The sequence below is a fragment of the Stomoxys calcitrans genome, chromosome 1, assembly GCF_963082655.1.
Source record: "Stomoxys calcitrans chromosome 1, idStoCalc2.1, whole genome shotgun sequence".
Taxonomy (NCBI): domain Eukaryota; kingdom Metazoa; phylum Arthropoda; class Insecta; order Diptera; family Muscidae; genus Stomoxys; species Stomoxys calcitrans.
Window position 1 is genome coordinate 181,790,723 of NC_081552.1, and position 21,833 is coordinate 181,812,555.

Here is a 21,833-nt window from a genome sequence, read left to right on the forward strand (position 1 = left end):
TTTCAGAGAAATTCGGTAATAAATGCAGCTTATATGGGTTCCAGACCATTAAACGACAGATCGGTCTATATGGCAGCTATATCTGAATATAGTTTGATCTGAACTATGTTTAGATATAGTTTCAAATTTCAGCGAAATCGGATAAGAAATAAAGCTTTTATGGGCTTCAAATCCCTTATCTGCAGATCGGTCTATATGACAGCTATATCTAAATATAGCCCAATCTGTTTCAAATTTCCGCTAAATCGGTTAAAAACTGACAATTTTATGGGTTTTATCGGGAGATCGGTCTATATTTAGGTTGGATGTCGGCAGACTTAAAATAACTCACTGTTTCAAATTTCAGGGAAATCGGGTATTAAATGCATATTTTATGGGCCTTAGACCCTTAACTGACAGATCGGTCTATATGGCAGCTATATCTTAATATAAGCCGGTCTGAACCATATTTCCCCCAGATGTCGGGAGGCCTTAAACTACTCACTGTTTCAAATTTCAGCGAAATCGGATAAAAAACAAGTAAAAGCGTGCTAAGTTCGACCGGGCCGAATCTTATATACCCTCCACCATGGATCGCATTTGTGGAGTTCTTTTCCCGGCATCTCTTCTTAGGCAAAAAAGGATATAAGAAAAGAGTTGCTCTGCTATTAAAACGATGTCAAGATATGGTCCGGTTCGGACCACAATTAAATTATATGTTGGAGACCTGTGTAAAATTTCAGCCAATTCGTATAAGAATTGCGCCCATTGGGGCTCACGAAGTAAAATAGAGAGAACGATTTATATGGGATATGTATCGGGCTATAGACCGATTCAGACCATAATAAACACGTTTGTTGATGGTCATGAGAGGATCCGTCGTACAATATTTCAGGCATATCGGATAATAATTGCGACCTCTAGGGGTCAAGAAGTCAAGATCCCAGATCGGTTTATATGGCAGCTATATCAGGTTATGAACCGATTTGAACCTTATTTGACACAGTTGTTGAAAGTAAAAATAAAATACGTCATGCAAAATTTCAGCCAAATCGGATAGGAATTGCGCCCTCTAGAAGCTCAAGAAGTCAAATCCCCAGATCTGTTTATATGACAGCTATATCAGGTTATGGACCGATTTGAACCATACTTGGCACAGTTGTTGTATATAATAATAAAACACGTCGTGCAAAATTTCATTTCAATCGGATAAGAATTGCGCACTCTAGAGGCTCAAGAAGTCAAGACCCTAGATCGGTTTATATGGCAGCTATATCAGGTTATGGACCGATTTGAACCATACTTAGCACACTTGTTGGATATAATAACAAAACACGTCGTGCAAAATTTCATTCCAATCGGATAAGAATTGCGCACTCTAGAGGCTCAAGAAGTCAAGACCCAAGATCGGTTTATATGGCAGCTATATCAAAACATGGACCGATATGGCCCATTTACAATACCAACCGACCTACACTAATAAGAAGTATTTGTGCAAAATTTCAAGCGGCTAGCTTTACTCTTTCGGAAGTTAGCGTGCTTTCGACAGACAGACGGACGGACGGACGGACGGACGGACAGATCGACATAAAATGTCACGACGATCAAGAATATATATACTTTATGGGGTCTCAGACGAATATTTCGAGTAGTTACAAACAGAATGACGAAATTAGTATATCCCCCATCTTATGGTGGAGGGTATAATAAAGCATTTATGAGCATTAGACCCTTTACCAGCAGATCGGTCTATATAGCGGTTATATCCAAATATAGTCCGATTTGGCCCGTTCAAAAACTTAACCAGCGTGCATCGAAAAGACGCATCTGTGCCAAATTTCAGCTCAATATCTCAAGTTTTGAAGGCTGTAGAGTGATTACAACAGACGGACGGACAGACCGATAGACGGACAGAAGCGCGGACATCGTCAAATCGTCTTAGAATTTTACGACGATCTGAAATATATATACATTTTAGGGGCGGAATTTGATATTTCGATGTATTGCAAACGGAATGACTAAATGAATATACCCCCTATCCTATGGTGGTCGGTATAAAAAGCCGTTCTAAATTTTGGACAAAAGACAAGTTTTGAAGCAATATATCACATTTATAATATTTGTATACCCTCCACCAGAATGGGGGTATACTAATTTCGTCATTCTGTTTCTAACTCCTCAAAATATTCGTCTGAGACCCCATAAAGTATATATATTCTTGATCATCGTGACATTTTATGTCGATCTAGCCATGCCCGTCCGTCTGTCTGTGGAAAGCACGCTAACTTTCGAAGCAGTAAAGCTAGCCGCTTTAAATTTTGCACAAATACTTCTTATTAGTGCAGGTCGGTTGGGATTGTAAATGGGCCATATCGGTCCATGTTTTGATATAGCTGCCATATAAACCGATCTTGGGTCTTGACTTCTTGAGCCTCTAGAGGGCGCAATTCTTATCCGATTGGAATGAAATTGTGCACAACGTGTTTTGTTATGATTTCCAAAAATTGTGCCATGTATGGTTCAAATCGGTCCATAACCTGGTATAACTGCCATATAAACCGATCTTGGGTTTTGACTTCTTGAGCCTCTAGAGGGCGCAATTCTAATACGGTTGGAATGAAATTTTGCACGACGTGTTTTGTAATGATATCCAACAATTGTGCCAAGTATGGTTCAAATCGGTTCATAACCTGATATAGCTATCATATAAACAGATCCAGGGACTTGATTTCTTGAGCTTCTAGAGGGCGCAATTCCTATCCGATTTGTCTGAAATTTTGCATGACGTATTTTATTATGACTTTCAACAACGGTGTCAAATAAGGTTCAAATCGGTTCATAACCTGATATAGCTGTCATATAAACCGATCTGGGATCTTGACTTCTTGAGCCTCTAGAGGTCGCAATTATTATCCGATTTGCCTGAAATTTTGTACGACGGATCCTCTCATGACCATCAACATACGTGTTTATTATGGTCTGAATCGGTCTATTGCCTGATACAGCTCCCATATAAATCGATCTCTCTATTTTACTTCTTGAGTCCCCAAAGGGCGCAATTCTTATTCGATTTGGCTGACATTTTACACAGGTCTCCAATATATAATTTAATTGTGGTCCGAACCGGACCATATCCCGATATCGCTCTAATAGCCGAGCAAGTCTTTTCTTTTATCCTTTTTTTGCCTAAGAAGAGATGCCGGGAAAAGAACTCGACAAATGCGATCCATGGTGGAGGGTATATAAGATTCTGCCCGGCCGAACTTAGCACGCTTTTACTGGTTTCTATTGAAAAACTTCGATAAACCAAATATAATCATAGAATGGAATGCTACGTATTTAAGTTAGCCATTAAAATGCCGCATTGAAGCAAATCGTCCAGACGAAAAATATCGAAAAAGCAAAAAAACCCATTTTTTATCAGTCATAATATTTAGTGATTCCTCAATTGGGGCCAATATATGAGATAGTGAAACCAAGAGAGTTAATAACAATATACCACATCGCTTAACCGTGTAAAAATAATAAATATCATAAATTTATGTGCTTTTTTTATACCCACCCCCGAAGGTTGGGGGTATATTAATTTTGTAATTCTGTTTGCAACACATCGAAATATCCATTTGCAACCCTACAAAGTACATATATATATATATATATTCTTCATCGTCGTAAAATTTTAAGACGATCATGTCCGTCCGTCTGATTTGAAAATCACGTTGCAGTCTTTAAAAATAGAGATATTGAGCTGAAACCTTGCACAGATTGTTTCTTGTCCATAGGCCGCTAAAACTTCGAAGATGTGCTACATCGAACTATATCTTGATATAGCCCCCATGTAGACCGATCTGCCGATTTAAGGTCTTAGGCCCATTAAAGCCACATTTAATATGCGATCTCGCTGAAATTTGGGATAATTAGTTATGTAAGACCCCTCGACATCCTTGTTTAATTTGACCCAGATCGGTCCAGATTTTAATATAGCTGTCATATACAACGATATCTCGATTAAAGGTCTTATACCTTATTTCGCTAAAATTTAGGATAGCGTGTTGTGTAAGGCTCTTCGATATACCTTTTCAATACGTCCCAGATCGGTTTGCTGAAATTTGGCACACTGAGTTGCGTTAGGCCCCTCTATATTTGTACCGGGTATGATTTAGATTGGTCTATATTTCGATATATATAACTGTCATATAGATCGATCTCCCGATTTAAGGTCTTGAACCTATGAAAGATGCATTTATTGCTCAATTCCGATCTCCCGATTTAAGGTTTTAGGCCCATAAAAGGTGAATTTATAAATCGGTTTCGCTGAAATTTAGGACAATAGGTTGTGTTTGGCGGTTCGACATTCTGACTAAGTGTGGTCGAAATGGGTTTTTATTTGGATATAGCTGCCATATTTATCGACCTCCCAATTTAAGTTCTTGGGAACACAAAAGCACGCTTATTATTCGATTTCGTTGAAATTTGACACAGTTCGCTGTGTAAGGCTATTCGACATTCGTGTTCAGTATGGCCCAGATCGGTCTATATTTAGATATATATTTAGATATAGCTGCCATATAAGTTAAATCGGGAGGATTTAAGGTCTTGGACCTTTAAAAGACACATTTATTGCCCGATTTCGCTGAAATTTAAGTTCTTAACGTCATAAAAGTTGAATTTTAGAACCAATAAATTTGGTACAATGAATTTTGTTAGTCTCTTTTATAGCCTTCCTGAATATGATGCAGATCGGACTATATTTGGATAAAGCTGACATCCGTTTATAAATGGTCACAAGAGTGGTTAAGGTGGTCTAAGACCCCATTAAGTATACAAGTCGATCTAGCCATGTCCGTCCGTCCGTCGTTGGGGATTGCAAATGCGCCATATCGTTTCAGATTTAGATATAGCTTCCATATAAACCGATTTCCCGATTTGACTTCTTGAGCCCCAGGAAGTCACAATTTTTGTTTCAATATGACTTCCAAGAACTGTGCCAAGTATGGTGCCAATCGGTGTGTGGCCTGATTTAGATGCCATATAAACCGATCTCCCGATTTAACTTCTTGAGCCCTTACAGGCCGCAATTTTTATCCGATTTGGCTGAAATTGAGCATGTAGAGTTTCATTATGACTTCCAACAAGTGTGCCAAGTACGCTGCAAATTGGTCTATAACCTGATATAGCTCCCATATAAACCGATTTCCCGATTTGACTTCTTGAGCCCCTGGAAGCCACAATTTTTGTCCCATTTGGCGCAAATTTTGCATGTAGTGTTTCAATATGTATTCCAACAACTGCGCCAAGTACAGTGCAAATCGGTCTATAACCTGATATAGCTTCCATATAAACCGATCTACCGATTTGACTTCTTGAACCCTTACAGGCCGCAATTTGTGTCCGATATGCCTGAAATTGAGCATGTAGTGTTCTGTTCAAAACCTGTACTAAGTAAAGTCCAAATCGGTCTATAACCTGGTATAGCTCCCATATAAATCGATCTTCCGATTTGACTACTTGAAACCTTGGAAGCCGTAATTTTTGTCCGATTTGGCTGAAATCTTGCATGTATGTTCTGTTATGATTTTCAACAACTGTACCAAGAAAGTAAGGTGGCCACCGTAGGGCAGAGGTTAGCATGTCCGCCTATGTCGTTGAACGGCTGGGTTCGAATCCTGGCGAGACCATCGGAAAAAAAATTTCAGCGGTGGTTTACCCCTCCTAATGCTGGCAACATTTGTGAGGTACTATGCCATGTAAAACTTCTATCCAAAGAGATGTTGCACTGCGACACGCCGTTCGTACTCGGCTATAAAAAGGAGGCCCCTTATCATTGAGCTTAAACTTGAATCGGACTGCACTCATTGATATGTGAGAAGATTGCCCCTGTTCCTCAGTGGAATGTTTGTGGGCAAAATTTGCATTTTACTAAGTAAAGTCCAATTCAGTTTATTACCTGATATAGCTCCCATAGAAACCGATCTCTCGATCATCCTTGCTCGAAACATAGAAGCTTTAATTGTGCCTGTTTTACAGAAGTTTTGTACATATGTAGAATAAAATAATGCCCTTCATCTAAATTTAGTTTGTATAAATTTTTAGCAGAATCCATGATGGTGGGGTCTCAAGATTCGGCCCGGCCGAACTTAGCAGGAATTCAAGAATCTACGCAATGTTCTCTGCCTCAATTTCTTGAAATATTAAACATAAATTTATTTTAAGGAAGTTTCCTTCAAGCAAAACTTTTCTTAAGCAGGGAGCCTGTTCTGCTTTCGGAATAGTTGTGAAAAACGTTAACAAAATATCATTATTTTTTTAAACATAATTAACATTTTTTTTGTTTTGTGTACCAACACAATCTTGTCTTCAAATTTCAGTACGATTAATTGTTTTCAAGTGTTATCTTTTAATCCAAAACGTGTGTTTTTTCACACATTTTCGGTTTCTAATTTTTTTATATGAAGTTTGACAGTTGTTAGGATTCACTGAATAAAATCCCGTTTACACTACTCATTAAATCCGGATGTAAAGCTCTCGTCAGCTGATTTTATAAAGCGAAAACAGGAGGTCAAGCCATTTAATCCGGATTTAAAGAGCAGTGTAAACAGGGTTAAAGGTTAAACCAAGCAATAAGCCGACATGCATTTTTTTAATTTTTGGCAGTACTTGGCATTGAGGTTGTCAACTTGTTCTCTTTTTACATTCATTCTTTGTTTAAAACCCCGTTTGCACAACTCATTAAATCCGGATTTCGGGCTCTCGTCAGCTGATTTAATAAAGGGAAAACAGATGGTCGAGCCATTTAATCCTGATTTAAAGTGCAGTGTAAACGGGGTTTAAGTTTTCTCCTATTTGATGACACTTTCAATCGGCAGATTTGACATCCTTAATAATATTCATGGGGCCTATCCACTTCATGTTTTCGCAAGTGACCGATGGTACAAAAACTTTGAAGGCAGGGTCATTTGCCCAACAACAACATTTTTTTGTGCAACCCTAGTGGATTGTTTACAACTCAAAATGTCAAATGCCGGCTGGGCAGTAGTATGTCTGCCGAGGTTAGAAGAAGAAAAAAAAAGTTTAATAAATTTTCTGGCCCAGAGAAATTCAAAAGTTATTGTTTTGTTCACCCACCCAGGATTCACTGAATTATTAATTAATTATTATTAATTCTATTAGTGAATCCTGTCACCCACCGATGAGAGCCAAATTCAAGGTTGAGAGAAAAACGTATAACAGCACTTCCTTTCATAAACGTGACACCACATCAAGAAATAGAAGCCGAATCAATTATGGAAACAATAAAATTGTGAAAATTGTGATGGTAAAAATATCAAATCTTCCAAGCAGATGATTTGTTATTGCCACGAAAACAACCACAAAGAACCGTAAAACGAACATGCGTTTTTACTGTTTTTCAATTTCTTGAAAATTTTTTAATTTGCAAAAACCAAACCTGAATAAAACCATTAAGGAAAGGCAAGAGTCGGGCGGAGCGGACTATATAAAACCCTACACCTATCCTACAATCACAAAATCGGGCAATATATGAATATACATGTATATGAGAGCTATATCTAAATCTGAACCAACTTTTAAGCAGATCGTTTGAAAATTGTTGTTATTACGGCCATATAAGTACAAACCCGGCGATAAATATGTACGGGTACTACATCCAAATTTGAACCGATTTTGATGAAATATCGCTGACATGTTAAGATCAGTAACAAAACAATCCGCGTCAAATTTTGTGCAGATCGGTTACAAATTGTGTTTATTACAGCCATAAAAGTGTAAATCGGGCGATACATATATATGGGAGCTATATCCAAAGCTGAACCGATTTTGGAGAAATCTCAGATATGTTAAGATCAGTAGCAAAACAATCCGTGCCAAATTTTGTGCAGATCGGTTGAAAATTGTAGCTACTAAGGCCTTTTAAGTGCAAATCGGGCGATACATATATATGGGTGCAATATCTAAATCTGAACCGATTTTGACGAAATTTTGCAGATATGTTAAGCAAGAAAGATATGTTAAGCAAGAAAGCAATCCGTGCCAAATATTGTGTAGATCGGTTGAAAAATGTAGCTACTACGGCTATTTAAGTGCAAATCGGTCGATACATATATACGGGAGCTATATCTAAATCTGAACCGAATTGATGAAATTTTGCAGACATGTTAAGATCAGTAACAAAACAAACCGTGCCAAATATTGTGTAGATCGGTTGAAAGTTTTAGTTACTACGGCCATTTAAGTGCAAATCGGGCGATACATATATATATATATATATATGGGAGCTATATCTAAATCTGAACCGATTTTTACCAAAATCAATAGCGTTTGTCCTTGCGCCACAAAAGTGATATGTGCAAAATTTCGTGATACTTGGACAACAAATACGACCTGCACTTTGATTACAAGAACACATGGACCCACAGACGGGCGGGCGGACAGACGGACATGGCTAAATCAAATCAGAAAGTGATTCTAAGCCGATCGGTATACTTAGCAATGGGTCTACCTCGTCTCCTTCTTAGCGTTGCAAACAAATGGACAAACTTATATACCCTGTACCACAGTGTTGGTGTAGGGTATAAAAATACAACTAACGCTCAATATTTCGTTTTCCAACTATTTTGTTTTCATGTAAACAACACACATGCGCATGGAAGCACACACATCAATGTTTGACATTAGGAAATTTGTCAAATTAAAAAATTTTACTCAGCTGTTCGCATGACCATACCTTTATATTCTTGAACCATGCAAGTGACTTAGCCTTCTATCAAGGCGGATTTAAAAACATGGTCGCACGCGAACAGCCGTTAACAGGTGGCCAGGTTTGACGGTATTAAGGTGACAGATTTTTGTTTGCATTCTCTTTGTTGTTATTTTCTTTCTCGCATACTCACTGCCCATGTACGCACTCGTATACACACACGCTTGATGACAATATGGCAAATTGCAGCACATGATTTGTGGTTATTGTACAAATGAGACCACCTTTAATTGTTTTGCCATGGACTTCTTTTAGTGAATCCTGGACAGTTGTTCATATGAAAAGACAAACAGAGTACCAACCCTTAAACATTATCTATTCAAATATTTTCTTTGAACTATATTGTTATACGCACATTTTATCACGTACTTGGGTCATTGGCAAAGCAGGACAGCAATTTACCAATATCCTTATTCTCATTTCTTTATAAATATGTGCTAATAATTTAAAATTATCTTAACGGTTTTTCTTTTTATTACTAAATGTGTGAAGGACCCACAAAGATTTGTTGCTTGCTGTCTGTCAATATGGTGGTGTTTATTGCACATCAGAAGATGAAGCCAAAGAAGACTAAAACAAAAACAATTATGGGAAAAGAAATTAACGAATTGAAATTTTTTCGCATTTATTTGTAACTACGGGCTCAATGAAAAATTTGTTTTTGTAAAAATTTTTCAAAATTAATAATACTGCATAAAAAAAGAGTGTAGTAATGTTTAGATAATTGTATAAAAATTTATTAACAAATTGTGAACAATCATTTTTTATCGAAAACCCCGGGTATGTTTTCACTTTACCATAAGGGGTTTTTATTTTTAACTTAGAATAAAATTAGAAACACTTTGGAATGAAGGAATGTAGACACCACAGATAATTCAAACATCTATGCACCATTCAAATTAGCATCCTGCATATGGAAACAACAACAATTCTATTCATCTAGTCGCCGGATATGAATGAGGTCGATAAAGGGGGTTGTATGACCACCTTACATATATTTTATCGATTAAATACTAATGCCGTTTGAAAGTTGACACCACCACCATACCCCATGGCCACAACAAGAAGCCCCGCGTTGAAGTGACCATCATTTGACTTTTGTTTACTATGTACATGAACAGTGTGCAGAGGTTTTTGATTTTTTTGCCATGCAGATGTAAAACCCCCATCCTTGGGCCACAAATTGAAATCTTTAAGCACCTCTCAAATGATACTTCAAAAAGTGTGCAAAGCTAATGGGCGATTTTGTTCTTTTTCACTTTGTCTAGATTTATGTTAGTTTCACTCAACTAGCCACGGCACATATTGTCATTCATAATTTTTTTAACTTCTCAGTTCGTGTTTTCGCTCAGTCGTGTAAGGACCTAATCAAAGAATTTCTATCTAATTTTCAGGTCCATTTTGCCAATAGCAGTCCCACAAGAGTGCCTGCGGTGGCACCAATACATATGCACGAGCCAGATCATTCTCCTCAAGAGCGTAAGTACATTTTTACACGAAATTTGAATACCAACCTAGATATCACTTGTACGAGTCCATTAAAATTTCAAAAACAAAACCTCTTGGTTATTGTGGACTAGAGTAGTTCAATGTTAGTCAATGTGAATAACACCTGATTGCATATCGTGAGATGGAGGCGCACGAATGTAAATTTCATTCCGAAAGCAGATCATTTTCATTCCACAGCACGCCTAGCTAGGGTATGGTCCTCTGAAACAGCCCTCGGATATATAGAAGGCTTTCTCGCTGGGAAAGGATTTATCGGCATTAAGGGTGCCTTTGCTGGACAGGAAATTGAACTTCAAATCCATTTTGGAAAGGGCAAGAAAGGCAAACTCTCTTGCCACTCTGTAAGAGAACCATTGACAAAAGTTGGGGGTTTAGACCGCGCATCATGCATTGGGTATATACTGCAGTTGTCAGACCTATAATGCTATGTGGTTGTTGTTGTTGATGTAGCCACATTTTCATATGGAGATGGCGATCCTAGTCATGCTCCTGTAGGTGAGCAAGCTCGTTCCGGTCCAAAGGATCGATCGCCGCGGGAACAGGCTGACCATTGGTTATTTAAAAGCGCCAATGACTCACCTTGTCATATCGAGCATCAAAGGCACTCAGTATTTGTGCAAGAGCCGGTACTGAGACTCTCCCCTCGATACCGCTGATTGTCCGCGAATGCCGTCGCAGCAACTACGTATGGAGCATTCCACTATCCGCAACATGTAGACGCGCCCGGTAGCTCGCAGCTAAGCTTCTCGTGATAGCAATGAACACCGCACAGATCGGACCTCAATGTTCCAGCCTATGTGGTGCCCACAGCTATCTCGTGGCGCGCTATATCGTGTTGTGGTCTCGTGGACAGCACTTCGAAAGTCCACCTAATGTTCAATACTCAACCGGATCCAAAGGATGGCTTGTTTGTGCCTCACAGCCGCACTGAGGACGACACCATCTGATGCACCGAATTTAATGCAACATCTAATGCCTCTGGACATTGTGGCTAGAGAGATTTCTGCAACCACTACCGTGAGGTTAAGGGAGCTTTCTGTTTGGTCATGTGGCGGCTACGGACACTGCGTTATCCTTGATACAATATCCGGTGTTCCAGGCAGTGTGGATTACACCCTAACTGAGCTGCTTTTTGATAAAAAGTACTGTACCACTATTCCTGATAGAACCGATTGGAACTGCAATACGATATCCCTGGTAATAAAAGTTACATAGACTTCTTGCGGATGGTTCCAAACTAGCGGAGATATTTGCAGTTAAAGAAGTGGTGGATGGGTTAATATATTATATAATGTCATAACGACGATTGGCATAAATATCTTCTCCGACAGGCAGGCAGCCATTTAATCCTTAGAGAACGTATTTTTAAACACAAAAACCTCCCTCGACTGTCGCAGATCTTTCAACGAGATTGCTGAACAATTCAAAATTCACCTGTTCTGCGTGCCGAGCAACAGAGATATCCTACGGGAATTGTAAAGGGGACGACCTTGCAAGACTAAGAACTTCCTTACACATTCCAGAGATGCTGAAATCTGTGGGTATACTTCTAGCGACATGTAAGCTAAGTTTTCAGGACCAGGCCCGTAGGACAACGAATGAAAGAGGGTCAGGTCACAAAGAGGGGGCTGTGAGCATTCCAAAACTATGTGGCCTAATCTTGACTTGAAGAGGTCTACCGCTTTGCTGTCACTGGCTAGAACAGACGTCTCAGTCATTGTGTCCGTCGTGACGGGTCACTGTATAATCGGAAAACACTGATAGACTGAAGGTTGCCAGTAACGACTTTTGCAGAAGCTATGAGGACATCGAAAAAGAAGAGCCGGTTGTACATACAGCATTGACCCGATGAAAGCTTTTATTGGCAAGGGCAGCCGCCTCTGTGTTCAACACACTGCTACAACAACAACGTTTAAGTGAGTCTGATGGCAGACTGTCACTTAAACCTAACCTAAGCCTGCCTTCAATAAAGAAAATCAGATGTGAAATCGATCTATACCTCGGATAGCACAATCTCTGCCGACCTAGTTATCGCAAAGACCTCTGACTGAAAAGTGTTGCAGTCATCACGCATTCTCAAAGAGGTGTTGATGTCAAGTTCAACGCAATATATGCCACAACCGGTCCCGGTCTCCATCTTAGATCCATCTATAAATATATTAGTATACGTAAACCTAATTCGACCCTTTAGCCATTCCGTCAGAGTCGGTATCCTAATATATAGTTGGCGCTCTACTATTTTCCTCGCCTCTACTTGTAAGTCCGTCTGCAGTTCTTTCAATATATGGAATTTCCGAAAAAAGTTACAAGAGCGAGATAAAATCTCCCAGGAGGGCCTCTTGTGCCTGTTTTTTTTTTTTTGAATCGCCCTATAATAACCCCCAAAAAAGGTACAAGATCGAGAAAAATCGTCTAGGAGGGCCTCATGGGTCTGTTTTTATTAGTCGACAGAGGTGTAGATAAGACCTCCAGGTGCTGCGGTGTGTTTTTTAGGGACACTAAAACCCTTGACAGCATTCTAAGATATGGGGGAGCCTGACCAAAGTCTAGCTCTGAAACGCTCGAAAAACTGGCTGCTACGCACTCTCCTGGACGCTCGGACTTGGCGTGGTGCCAAGCCACTATCCGTAGTCGAAAAGCTAAGGGTGGTTTTCATGCCGATTGAGAAGAAATCGAGCAACTCTATATCTAATATCTCCAAGCCAAGCAGTCGCACATTCTTTATTTTGAAGAACCTGTGAAGATTAATAAGGGGTCACCCTAGCTCAGAGGTAAGCATTTTCGACTTTCATGCTGAACGCCTGACTTCAAATCCCAGCGAGAACATCAGAAAAGAAGTAAAAGCGTGCTAAGTTCGGCCGGGCCGAAGTTTAAACACCCTCAACCATAGATCGCAAATGTGCTAAAAATTCATTCAAAATAAAATTAATTGAAGAACATAATTTTATTCTACATACCAAACTTCTGTCAAACCAGCAAAAATTAAAGCTTCTAGGAACCGTACAAGGATAATCGAGATACCGGTTTATATGGAAGTCATAGCAGAACACAACATGCAAAATTTTAGCCAAATCGGACCAAAATGTTGGCTGCCAGGGGCTCAAGAAGTCAAATCGGGAGATCGGTTCATATGGGAGCTTTATCAGGTTACAGACCAATTCGAAACGTACTTGACGCAATTGTTGGAAGTCATAACAGAATTTTAGCCAAATTATACCAAAATTGTGGCTTCCAGGGTCTCAAGAAGTCTAATCGGGAAATCGGTTTATATGGGAGATAAATCAGGATATATACCGATTTGGACTGTACTTGGCACAGTTATTGGAAGTCATAACGGAACGTCAAATGGAATGTCAAAAATTTTAGCTAAATTGGACAAAAATGCGGCTTTTAGGGGCTCAAGAAGTCAAATCGGGAGATCGGTTTATATGGGAGCTATTTAAGGCTGTGAACCGATTTGAACCGTACATGGCACAGTTGTTGGAAGTCAAAATAAAACACCTGATTGTTGTTGTAGCATTTTATTGTTTACTATCTTTCGTCTGCTTGATTCTGTTGAATGGCGAGACCCAGGAACTCTGCGACCAAGATGGGGTGCGTCCAGAGGGATCTGGGTCTGAGTCGAGTGGGTCTGGCTGGGTAGTTAAACAAGTGACGTGTATCGTGCGGTCCCTGGGTAGAATCGGGACATACATCTTGCACGTAGGCATCAATCCTTGCCCTCAATTACGTTCTTGCATCTGCTGGAACCTAATTAAGCCTGAACTACTCTGGTTTGCCGGAGGAGGTCGATTTCTTCAGGTGCAATGGGAGGCGGTCGTTCTCTAAGAACTACATTCACCCGGTAGCCATTTACCGCACCTGCTACCGTGTCTGCATGAATGTTGTCTAGCTGTAGCAGTAGCGCTGAACCTCACGTTCCAGATCATGTTGATCTACCTTAAGGCTTCTGGGCGGTGGATATCTATCCACAAGACGATGATTTGGGTGGTCTCTGCGATAACAGCCCAAAAAACATTGCTTGGACAGCATGTAGTTATGTCTTCGCACTGGTAGGATCTTTGTCTGCTGATGGAGGTGGTCCACATGAGAACTGGGGAGACAGCCCGTCGCAGTTCGGAGGGCGGCATTCTGACAGATCTGACTACTATTCCACTGCGTGTCACAAAGTTGACGAGACCACACTGGCGCTGCATAACTTGCCACAGACCGGCCAATTGCTTTGTACATGGTCAACAAGATTTCTTTGTCTACACCCCAAGTGCTACCAGCAAGTGACTTGAGGAACTTGTTTCTACTTTTGACTTTATTGCAGATTGCTGTGGCATGTTGGGAGATAGTGAAAGAGCTGTCAAATTTGACGCCAAGAATTTTGGGACACTTGATGATCGGAATCATTTCTCCATCGACCATCACAGTCAGCTCAGTATTCACCTCACAAATACGCATTTGTAGTGAACAATGTGGCGGAAGATTTTGTGGCAGAAATCTTCAGATTACAATGGGTGGGGGGCCTGACGCCATGACCGTACAATCGTCCGCGTATAACACAATCTCTATGCCGTCTGGAGGGGGTGGAATGGAGGATAGGTAGAGGTTAAACAGTGCCGGAGATATCACCCCACCTTGGGGAACTCCCTGTTTCACTCTACAGTGCTTCGACTTCTTATCCCTTAATTCCACAAATGACTGGCGACCACATAGATAATTCGCGACCCAGCGTTTCAGGCCTGGCTGGAGGGACGTGTTGACGATGTCCTCATGTCCTTTTTATCGGTTCGGAGACCAGGAATACGGCGAATGGGTCTCCTCCTTGCCCTGTCACTCTCGGGATGCACAATAAATTGACGGCTGAACAACCTGGCGCATCTCTTCGAATCAGTCACGGTTATTTCGCCAAAAGTGACTGATGTCCTGTCATTCCGTCTACCAGGGTTCGAGAATGATTTAACAGTGGACCACAGTTTGCCTACGCACCGGATTGACCCGATGGAATCCTAATCGGCAAGGGCTGCCGCCTCAGTGTACGTGTTCGTCTTTTTTCGTCAGAGGCACATCCCGGAGTGCCTTCTCCGCACGCTTCTGGTCCGAGCCGGGATTGAAAAGAACCCCGAACCCTGGTTCTGTTCGGTTTGCCAGAAACGCCTCCATCATCGGTCGGTGTCGGTGAGGTATAACCGGTGCATGGAGTGGGTACATTTCCGATCTTGCTCTGGCCTCACTTCACTACGGGAGTATAGTCATACTGGTTATGTCGCAAGATGCTGTGGGAACATAGTCGGCAGTGGGTCACAAGCGTCGTCGTCGTCGCCTTCTGCGTCCTCGTCGTCGGACTATGTGACCCCTCCGACCTCTCCCGTACGTCAATTTACGCAACGGCAGCATCCCAGCCCAAATATTGCCAAGCCAGTGCCGGGAAGTGTATTGTTTTTGCAGTTAAACTGCAACGGACTTCGTCGTAACATCAATGAGATTGTGGACTTTATGAGTCGGAAGAACATATTTGTCGCAGCGATCCAGGAAACAAAGCTGACCAACACCTGCAGCTTGCACAGTTGTCACGGTTAGAATGTGCTACTTAAGGACCGCTCAAGGACTCGAGGTGGGGCAATATAGACCTATATAGCCTGCGCATGACGCTAGTGACCCCTACATGGAATGCATGGGGATAGCATTCAAGTCCGGTACTGACGAGTAGAGCTATACAACGTGTACATACCGCCGGTTGGTAAGCGTGTCCCGATTAATGGCCAGGCTTACAACCCCGACATAAGTGGGTTGCTATCTGACCATAATCGTCTGGTTCTAGGGGACTTTAATGCGCATCACACTTCATGGCATTCTCCCCTAGGTAACGACCAGCGTGGCACAGCTTTGGCAGAGCAGATAGAAAGCTCCACGTTTTGCACGGTGAATGAGGATGCCCCCACTAGGATAACGAGGAGGACATCTCCATTGCATCCCCTGATCTCCTGAGTAACGTATCCTGGCAAGCCGTCATCTCTTTGGGATCAGACCACCTCCCCATAATTCTCACCATGGACCGACCACCCGACTTCATAACTTCTGAGCGGCGGACGTTTATCAATCATAAGAAGGCCGATTGGACTGGCTGAATCTGGAAATAAACAGGGTAGTCAACGAACATTAGCGGAATTTGTGGCTGGAACACTTGGAGCAATGTAACTTAGGCACCGCTGTAGGCAAACTGTGGTCTACTATTAAGTCACTCTCGAACCCCGGTAGACAGGATGACAGGACCTCAGTCACTTTTGGCGAAATAACCGCGACTGATCCGAAACGATGCGCCAGGTTGTTCAACCTTCAATTTATTGTGCAACGCGTGAGAGACAGGGCAAGGAGGAGAGCCATTCGCCGTATTCGTGGTCTCCGAACCGATGAACAGCCATCACAATTTACCGTGGGCAAAGTTACGAATGTCATACGTGGCGCCAAGTCATCTAAGGCGTTGGGCCCCGACGGAATCTCTACATTGATGTTGAAGAATATGGATTCACCTGGAGTTGAGTATCTTACCACTGTCCTCAACCCGTCTTTGAACTCTCTTATAGTTCCCGATGTCTGGAAAATGGACAGAGTGATACCGCTACTGAAGTCTGGAAATGACCCGAGTTTGAGGGAGTCGTACAGACCGATCTCCCTTCTCTCACCAGTGGCAAAGACTCTTGAGGCATTACTTCTCCCGAGCCTCTTAGGAGAATTTCCATTCGCCGAGCATCAACATAGATTTCGAAGACTGCACAGCATAACAACAGCTTTGCATGCCATCACCGCACACATTTGCCGTGGCTTCAATCAGCACAGACCATGTGATAGGACGGTCCTCATGGCACTGGACCTATCGAAGGCATTCGACACGGTCAGCCATGCCAAATTATTTGAGGACATCGCTAACACGTCCCACCAGCCAGGCCTGAAACTCTGGGTCGCGAATTTTCTGTGTGGTCGCCAGTCATTTGTGGAATTTAGGGATAAGAAGTCGAAGCACCGTATAGTGAAACAGGGAGTTCTCCAAGGTGGTGTGATATCTCCGGCACTGTTTAACGTCTACCTATCCTCCATTCCACCCCCTTCCCTTGGCGTCACAATTGACAGCTCTTACACATTCTCCCCACATGCCACAGCAATCTGCGATAAAGTCAAAAGTAGAAACAAGGTCCTCAGGTCACTTGCTGGCAGCACTTGGGGTGCAGACAAAGAAACCTTGTTGACTACGTACAAAGCAATTGGCCGGTCTGTGGCAAGTTATGCAGCGCCAGTGTGTCTCGTCAACTTTGTGACACGCAGTGGAATAATATTCAGATCTGTCAGAATGCCGCCCTCCGAACTGCGACGGGCTGTCTCCTCAGTTCTCATGTGGACCACCTCCATCAGGAGACAAAGATTCTACCAGTGCGAAGACATAACGACATGCTGTCTAAGCAATACCTTTTGGACTGTTATCGCAGAGATCATCCAAATCATCGTCTTGTGGAAAGATATCCACCGCCCAGAAGCCTTATGGTAGATCTACCTGATCTAGAGCGTAAGGTTCAGCGCTACAAGAGAGAACCTCTAGATCAAGCGGCATATCAAGCAGGTCTAAACAACATGCATGCAGACGCGGTAGCAGATGCGGTAAATGGCTACCTGGTGAATGTAGTCCTTGAAGAACGACCGCCTCCCATTGCACCTGAAGAAATGGACCTGAATAAATCGCCCCGATTGTAACCAGGGACCGCACGATACACACCACCACGCCCGACCAGACCCACTCAACTCAGACCCAGATCCCTGTGGACGCATCCCATCTTAGTCGCACTAGGATTAGGAGGGATAAGCAGCGCTGAAAATTTGTTCTGATGTTCTTGCCAGGATTCGAACCCAGGCGTTCAGCTTCATAGGCGGACATGCTAACCTCTGCGCTACGATGGCTTCCCTGTAGTTGGCTCATACTGTCTTGTATCATTTCTTGGCGGTCTATATGTCGGTTTTTGCGTTGTTTTTCGGGTTGTGTGACACTTTAAGGCTTTGTTCCCAAACTTGGATATCAAGTTGCTCGATTATCCAAAAGTTGTTTCATTTAAGTCTTAAATTGTTCTGATCGGCAAACATATCCCGTTAGTATTTTTTTGGTGAAGTGGTCTCGAGAGGGATAAGAGATAAAGATAAACGAAAAGCCCCCATAGAGACCGAAATCTCACCGACTAGAAGGCCGCCTCGGCGCCATCCCAGGCCCTTAAACCATATTTAAACCTTGATTACACTTGATTTAAGATAATCTCCAAAACCTGTTTACATTACGATCCTTTTGATTTGTATTATTTGTCAACAGTGATGTTATTGACAATGTTTTTATTGTGTTCAGCATATATGCTGTGGTCAGCAATTCAATTTGTTAAGCGATTTTATTAAATTTGAAGCCAACATTTTCTAATTCCAATAAAGGCCAACACAGAATGAGCACGTTCAGCCACAAAAGCAATGCGGAAAAGTTTAAAAATTTTAAACTTTGACGCATGAAAGAGAGCGCCATTCACGACCAAAAAGGTCGTCAAAGTTAAAAACTGTTTAACTTTGGATTTTTTAACATTTGTTTGCAGCGTTGCATTTTTTAACGCGACGATCCGCGCTCATTCTGTTAGGCCTTAAGAAGTCGTCAGATGTTGAGAAAAAGTGCTGTAGAAAATACGGATAATAACCGGCATTCAATATACAAAAGCAGTGTTGCATTTGAATTTCGAAGGAGATTTGCTGCAAATCTCCTAAAATAAGTAGCTCACACTGAATGAGAAACCACGTTGAAAAACACGAGGTTTCCGAAATCTCGTCGCAAATCTAGATTTGCTCCAAGTGTAGACATGGTTTTAGAGAATTTCAGTTTGACTCGGGGGCTCGAAAGACTGTAGAGAACTCCGTGAAGTGGTGTTCACCCATAATGCTACGCTACTCCCCGCCATCGCGGGCCACAGTAGAAGCTCAACCGTCTCCATAGACCCTGTAGAAATACTCCTCGTTTCGTGCACATCGCCATGTCAGTGAGCTGACATTGCAGTGGCCGGTCAGGACTCCCACCAACAACTCAAGGTCACTCTTCACCAGATCGAGAACAAACGACGTCATCGTTCCGGAGAAACTTGGCCACAGAGCCTTGAGAACCCTGCAGTTCACAACGCCAGCCCACGCCGAGTCTGCGCATTCGTCATAGTAATAATCCACCATACCAAAGAGCCAACGCTGAGAGGGTCCACACCGGCGTCGCACTTCCAGAGTCCATCCGCGACATAAACCTGGCCAGCTCGTCAGCCGCTTCATTCCTCACCAACCCTTGTTGGTCCGGAACCCAACACAATACGACAGCAGCTCCAAAACGTCCTTGTACGTACTAAGCTCGCAATATCAGATTCGTACTCTAATTCCAACGGCCTTTCATTGCATTCATACATGCCAGCTTAGGAAGTTTTTGTTTGGAGGCGGAGAGCCTTCCAGACACTTGGGGCAACGCTTTGAATATAATATTTACATATTTTAGATTGCACTTATACCCCATCTACTGGGTTTAAAACATATTTAGTAGACTTTGTTTCTAGAGTCATCAAATTCTTACCTACAATTGTAAATTTTTATTAGCTTTTATTTTTCTTTCCATTTATCACTTACAGAAGCTATGTTGGAAATATCGCCAAGCGATGAACTTAAGTTCAGTCGCGATGACTCTAATGATGGTGAAATAAAATTAACATGCAAATCGTCAACACCCGTAGCCTATAAGGTGAGTACATACCACGGTTTTTTCTTACACCCTGTTTTTTCTTATACCCTATCTCAATGTTTTAATAGATACAAACAACATCGCCAGACAAATTTCGCGTCAAACCGAGATGTGGTATTCTCAACCCCGGCGAAACAGTTGTTGTCAACATATTGCTTAAACCAGAGCATAAATTATCGGGAAATGGCAAAGACAAATTCCTAATTATGTGTGTGCCCGCATTGGATGTCCAGCCGCAGCATGTAGTTGAGTATTGGAGAAAAGTTGGCCAAGATTCTCCCGATATGGAAAATTATCGTTTCTTATGCTCTTACACCGATGACGATAAGAGCACACCAAAGGTTATTGCCAATGGAGTCGGCAGCAGTCCTGTCGATAATGCAAGAGACTATGTAAGTGTGGTAGCTACTTGTAGTTCATTTGTTTCTTATATCCAATGTTCTGTTTTATATGAAGCCCTATTATACCCTAGTCCACTAATGTGCTGCACACCCATCTTTTCATATCCCAAACCCAGTGCAACACATAATTAATCCCCTACAGTCGTTATTGTTGTTGTCTAGCAGTGTGTTGTACACCGGGGCGGCAGCCCTTGCCGATGAAGGACTCCATCGGGTCAATCCGGTACGTACAAGCGGCTGCCATGAGATTGCGACAGTCGTAATTTGGTCAAGGGTTATTGATAGTTTTTGAAACTTGGATGAAACGTTAGGGGGGAAGAAGTTGCACAAAAATGTCGAAGAGCCTACCACAAAGGACAGTCCCAAATTTCGGCGAATTCGGACAATAACTGTCTCTTTTATGGGCCCAAAACCTTAAATCGAAAGATCGGTCTATATGGCAGTTATATTCAAATCTGGGCCAAATTGAAGAAAGACGTCGAAGAGCCTAACTAAACTCACTGTCTCAACTTTCAGCGACATCGGACAATAAATGCGTCTTTTATGGCCCCAAAACCTAAAACCTAGATATCGGTCTATGTGGCAGCTATATCGAAATCTGGACCGATCTGTGCGATATTGCAGAAGTATGTCAAGGGGCTTAACTTAACTCACTGTCCCAAATTTCGGCGACATCGAACAAAAAATGAGCATTTTATGGGCCCAAAACCTTAAATCAACAAATCGGTCTATATGGCAGCTAAATCCAAATCTGAACCGATCTGGAGCAAATTGAAGAAAGATGTCGAAGGGCCTAACACAACTCACTGTCCGAAATTTCAGCAAAATCGGATAATAAATGTGGCTTTTATGGGCCTTAGACCCTAAATCGGAGGGTCGGTCTATATGGCAGCTATATCCAAATCTGGACCGATCTGGGCCAAATTCACGAAGGATGTCGACGGGCCTAACACAGTTCACTGTCCCAAATTTCATTAAAATCGTATAATGAATGTGCCTTTTGTGGGCCTAAGACCCTAAATCGGAGGATCGGTCTATATGACAGCTATATCCAAATCTGAACCGATCTGAGCCAAATTGACGAAGGATGTCGAAGGGCCTAACACAACTCACTGTGCCAAATTTCAGCGAAATCGGATAAAAAATTTGGCTTTTATGGGCCTTAGACCCTAAATCGGATGGTCGGTCTATATGGCAGCTATATCCAAATCTGGACCGATCTGGGCCAAATTGACAAAGGATGTCGAAGGGCCTAACACAACTCACTGTCCCAAATTTCAGCGAAATCGGATAAAAAATGTGGCTTTTATGGGCCTAAGACCCTAAATCGGCGGATCGGTCTATATGGGGGCTATATCAAGATATAGTCCGATATTGCCCATCTTCGAACTTAACC

General features: G+C 42.0%; 1 protein-coding gene across 3 annotated transcripts in view; it reads left to right on the plus strand.

The window, feature by feature from the left end:
* Positions 1-21,833, plus strand: part of LOC106093804 (motile sperm domain-containing protein 2) — a 130,713-nt gene that overhangs the window by 100,155 nt on the left and 8,725 nt on the right. For 2 of the 3 annotated variants that reach the window (XM_013260964.2, XM_013260961.2), the window contains exons 4-6: positions 10,150-10,234; positions 19,927-20,036; positions 20,105-20,437. In XM_013260964.2, coding sequence (XP_013116418.1) covers positions 10,150-10,234; positions 19,927-20,036; positions 20,105-20,437 — 528 coding nt within the window. The remainder of the gene's footprint in view (positions 1-10,149; positions 10,235-19,926; positions 20,037-20,104; positions 20,438-21,833) is intronic. The other variant, XM_013260963.2, reaches the window with a different exon arrangement.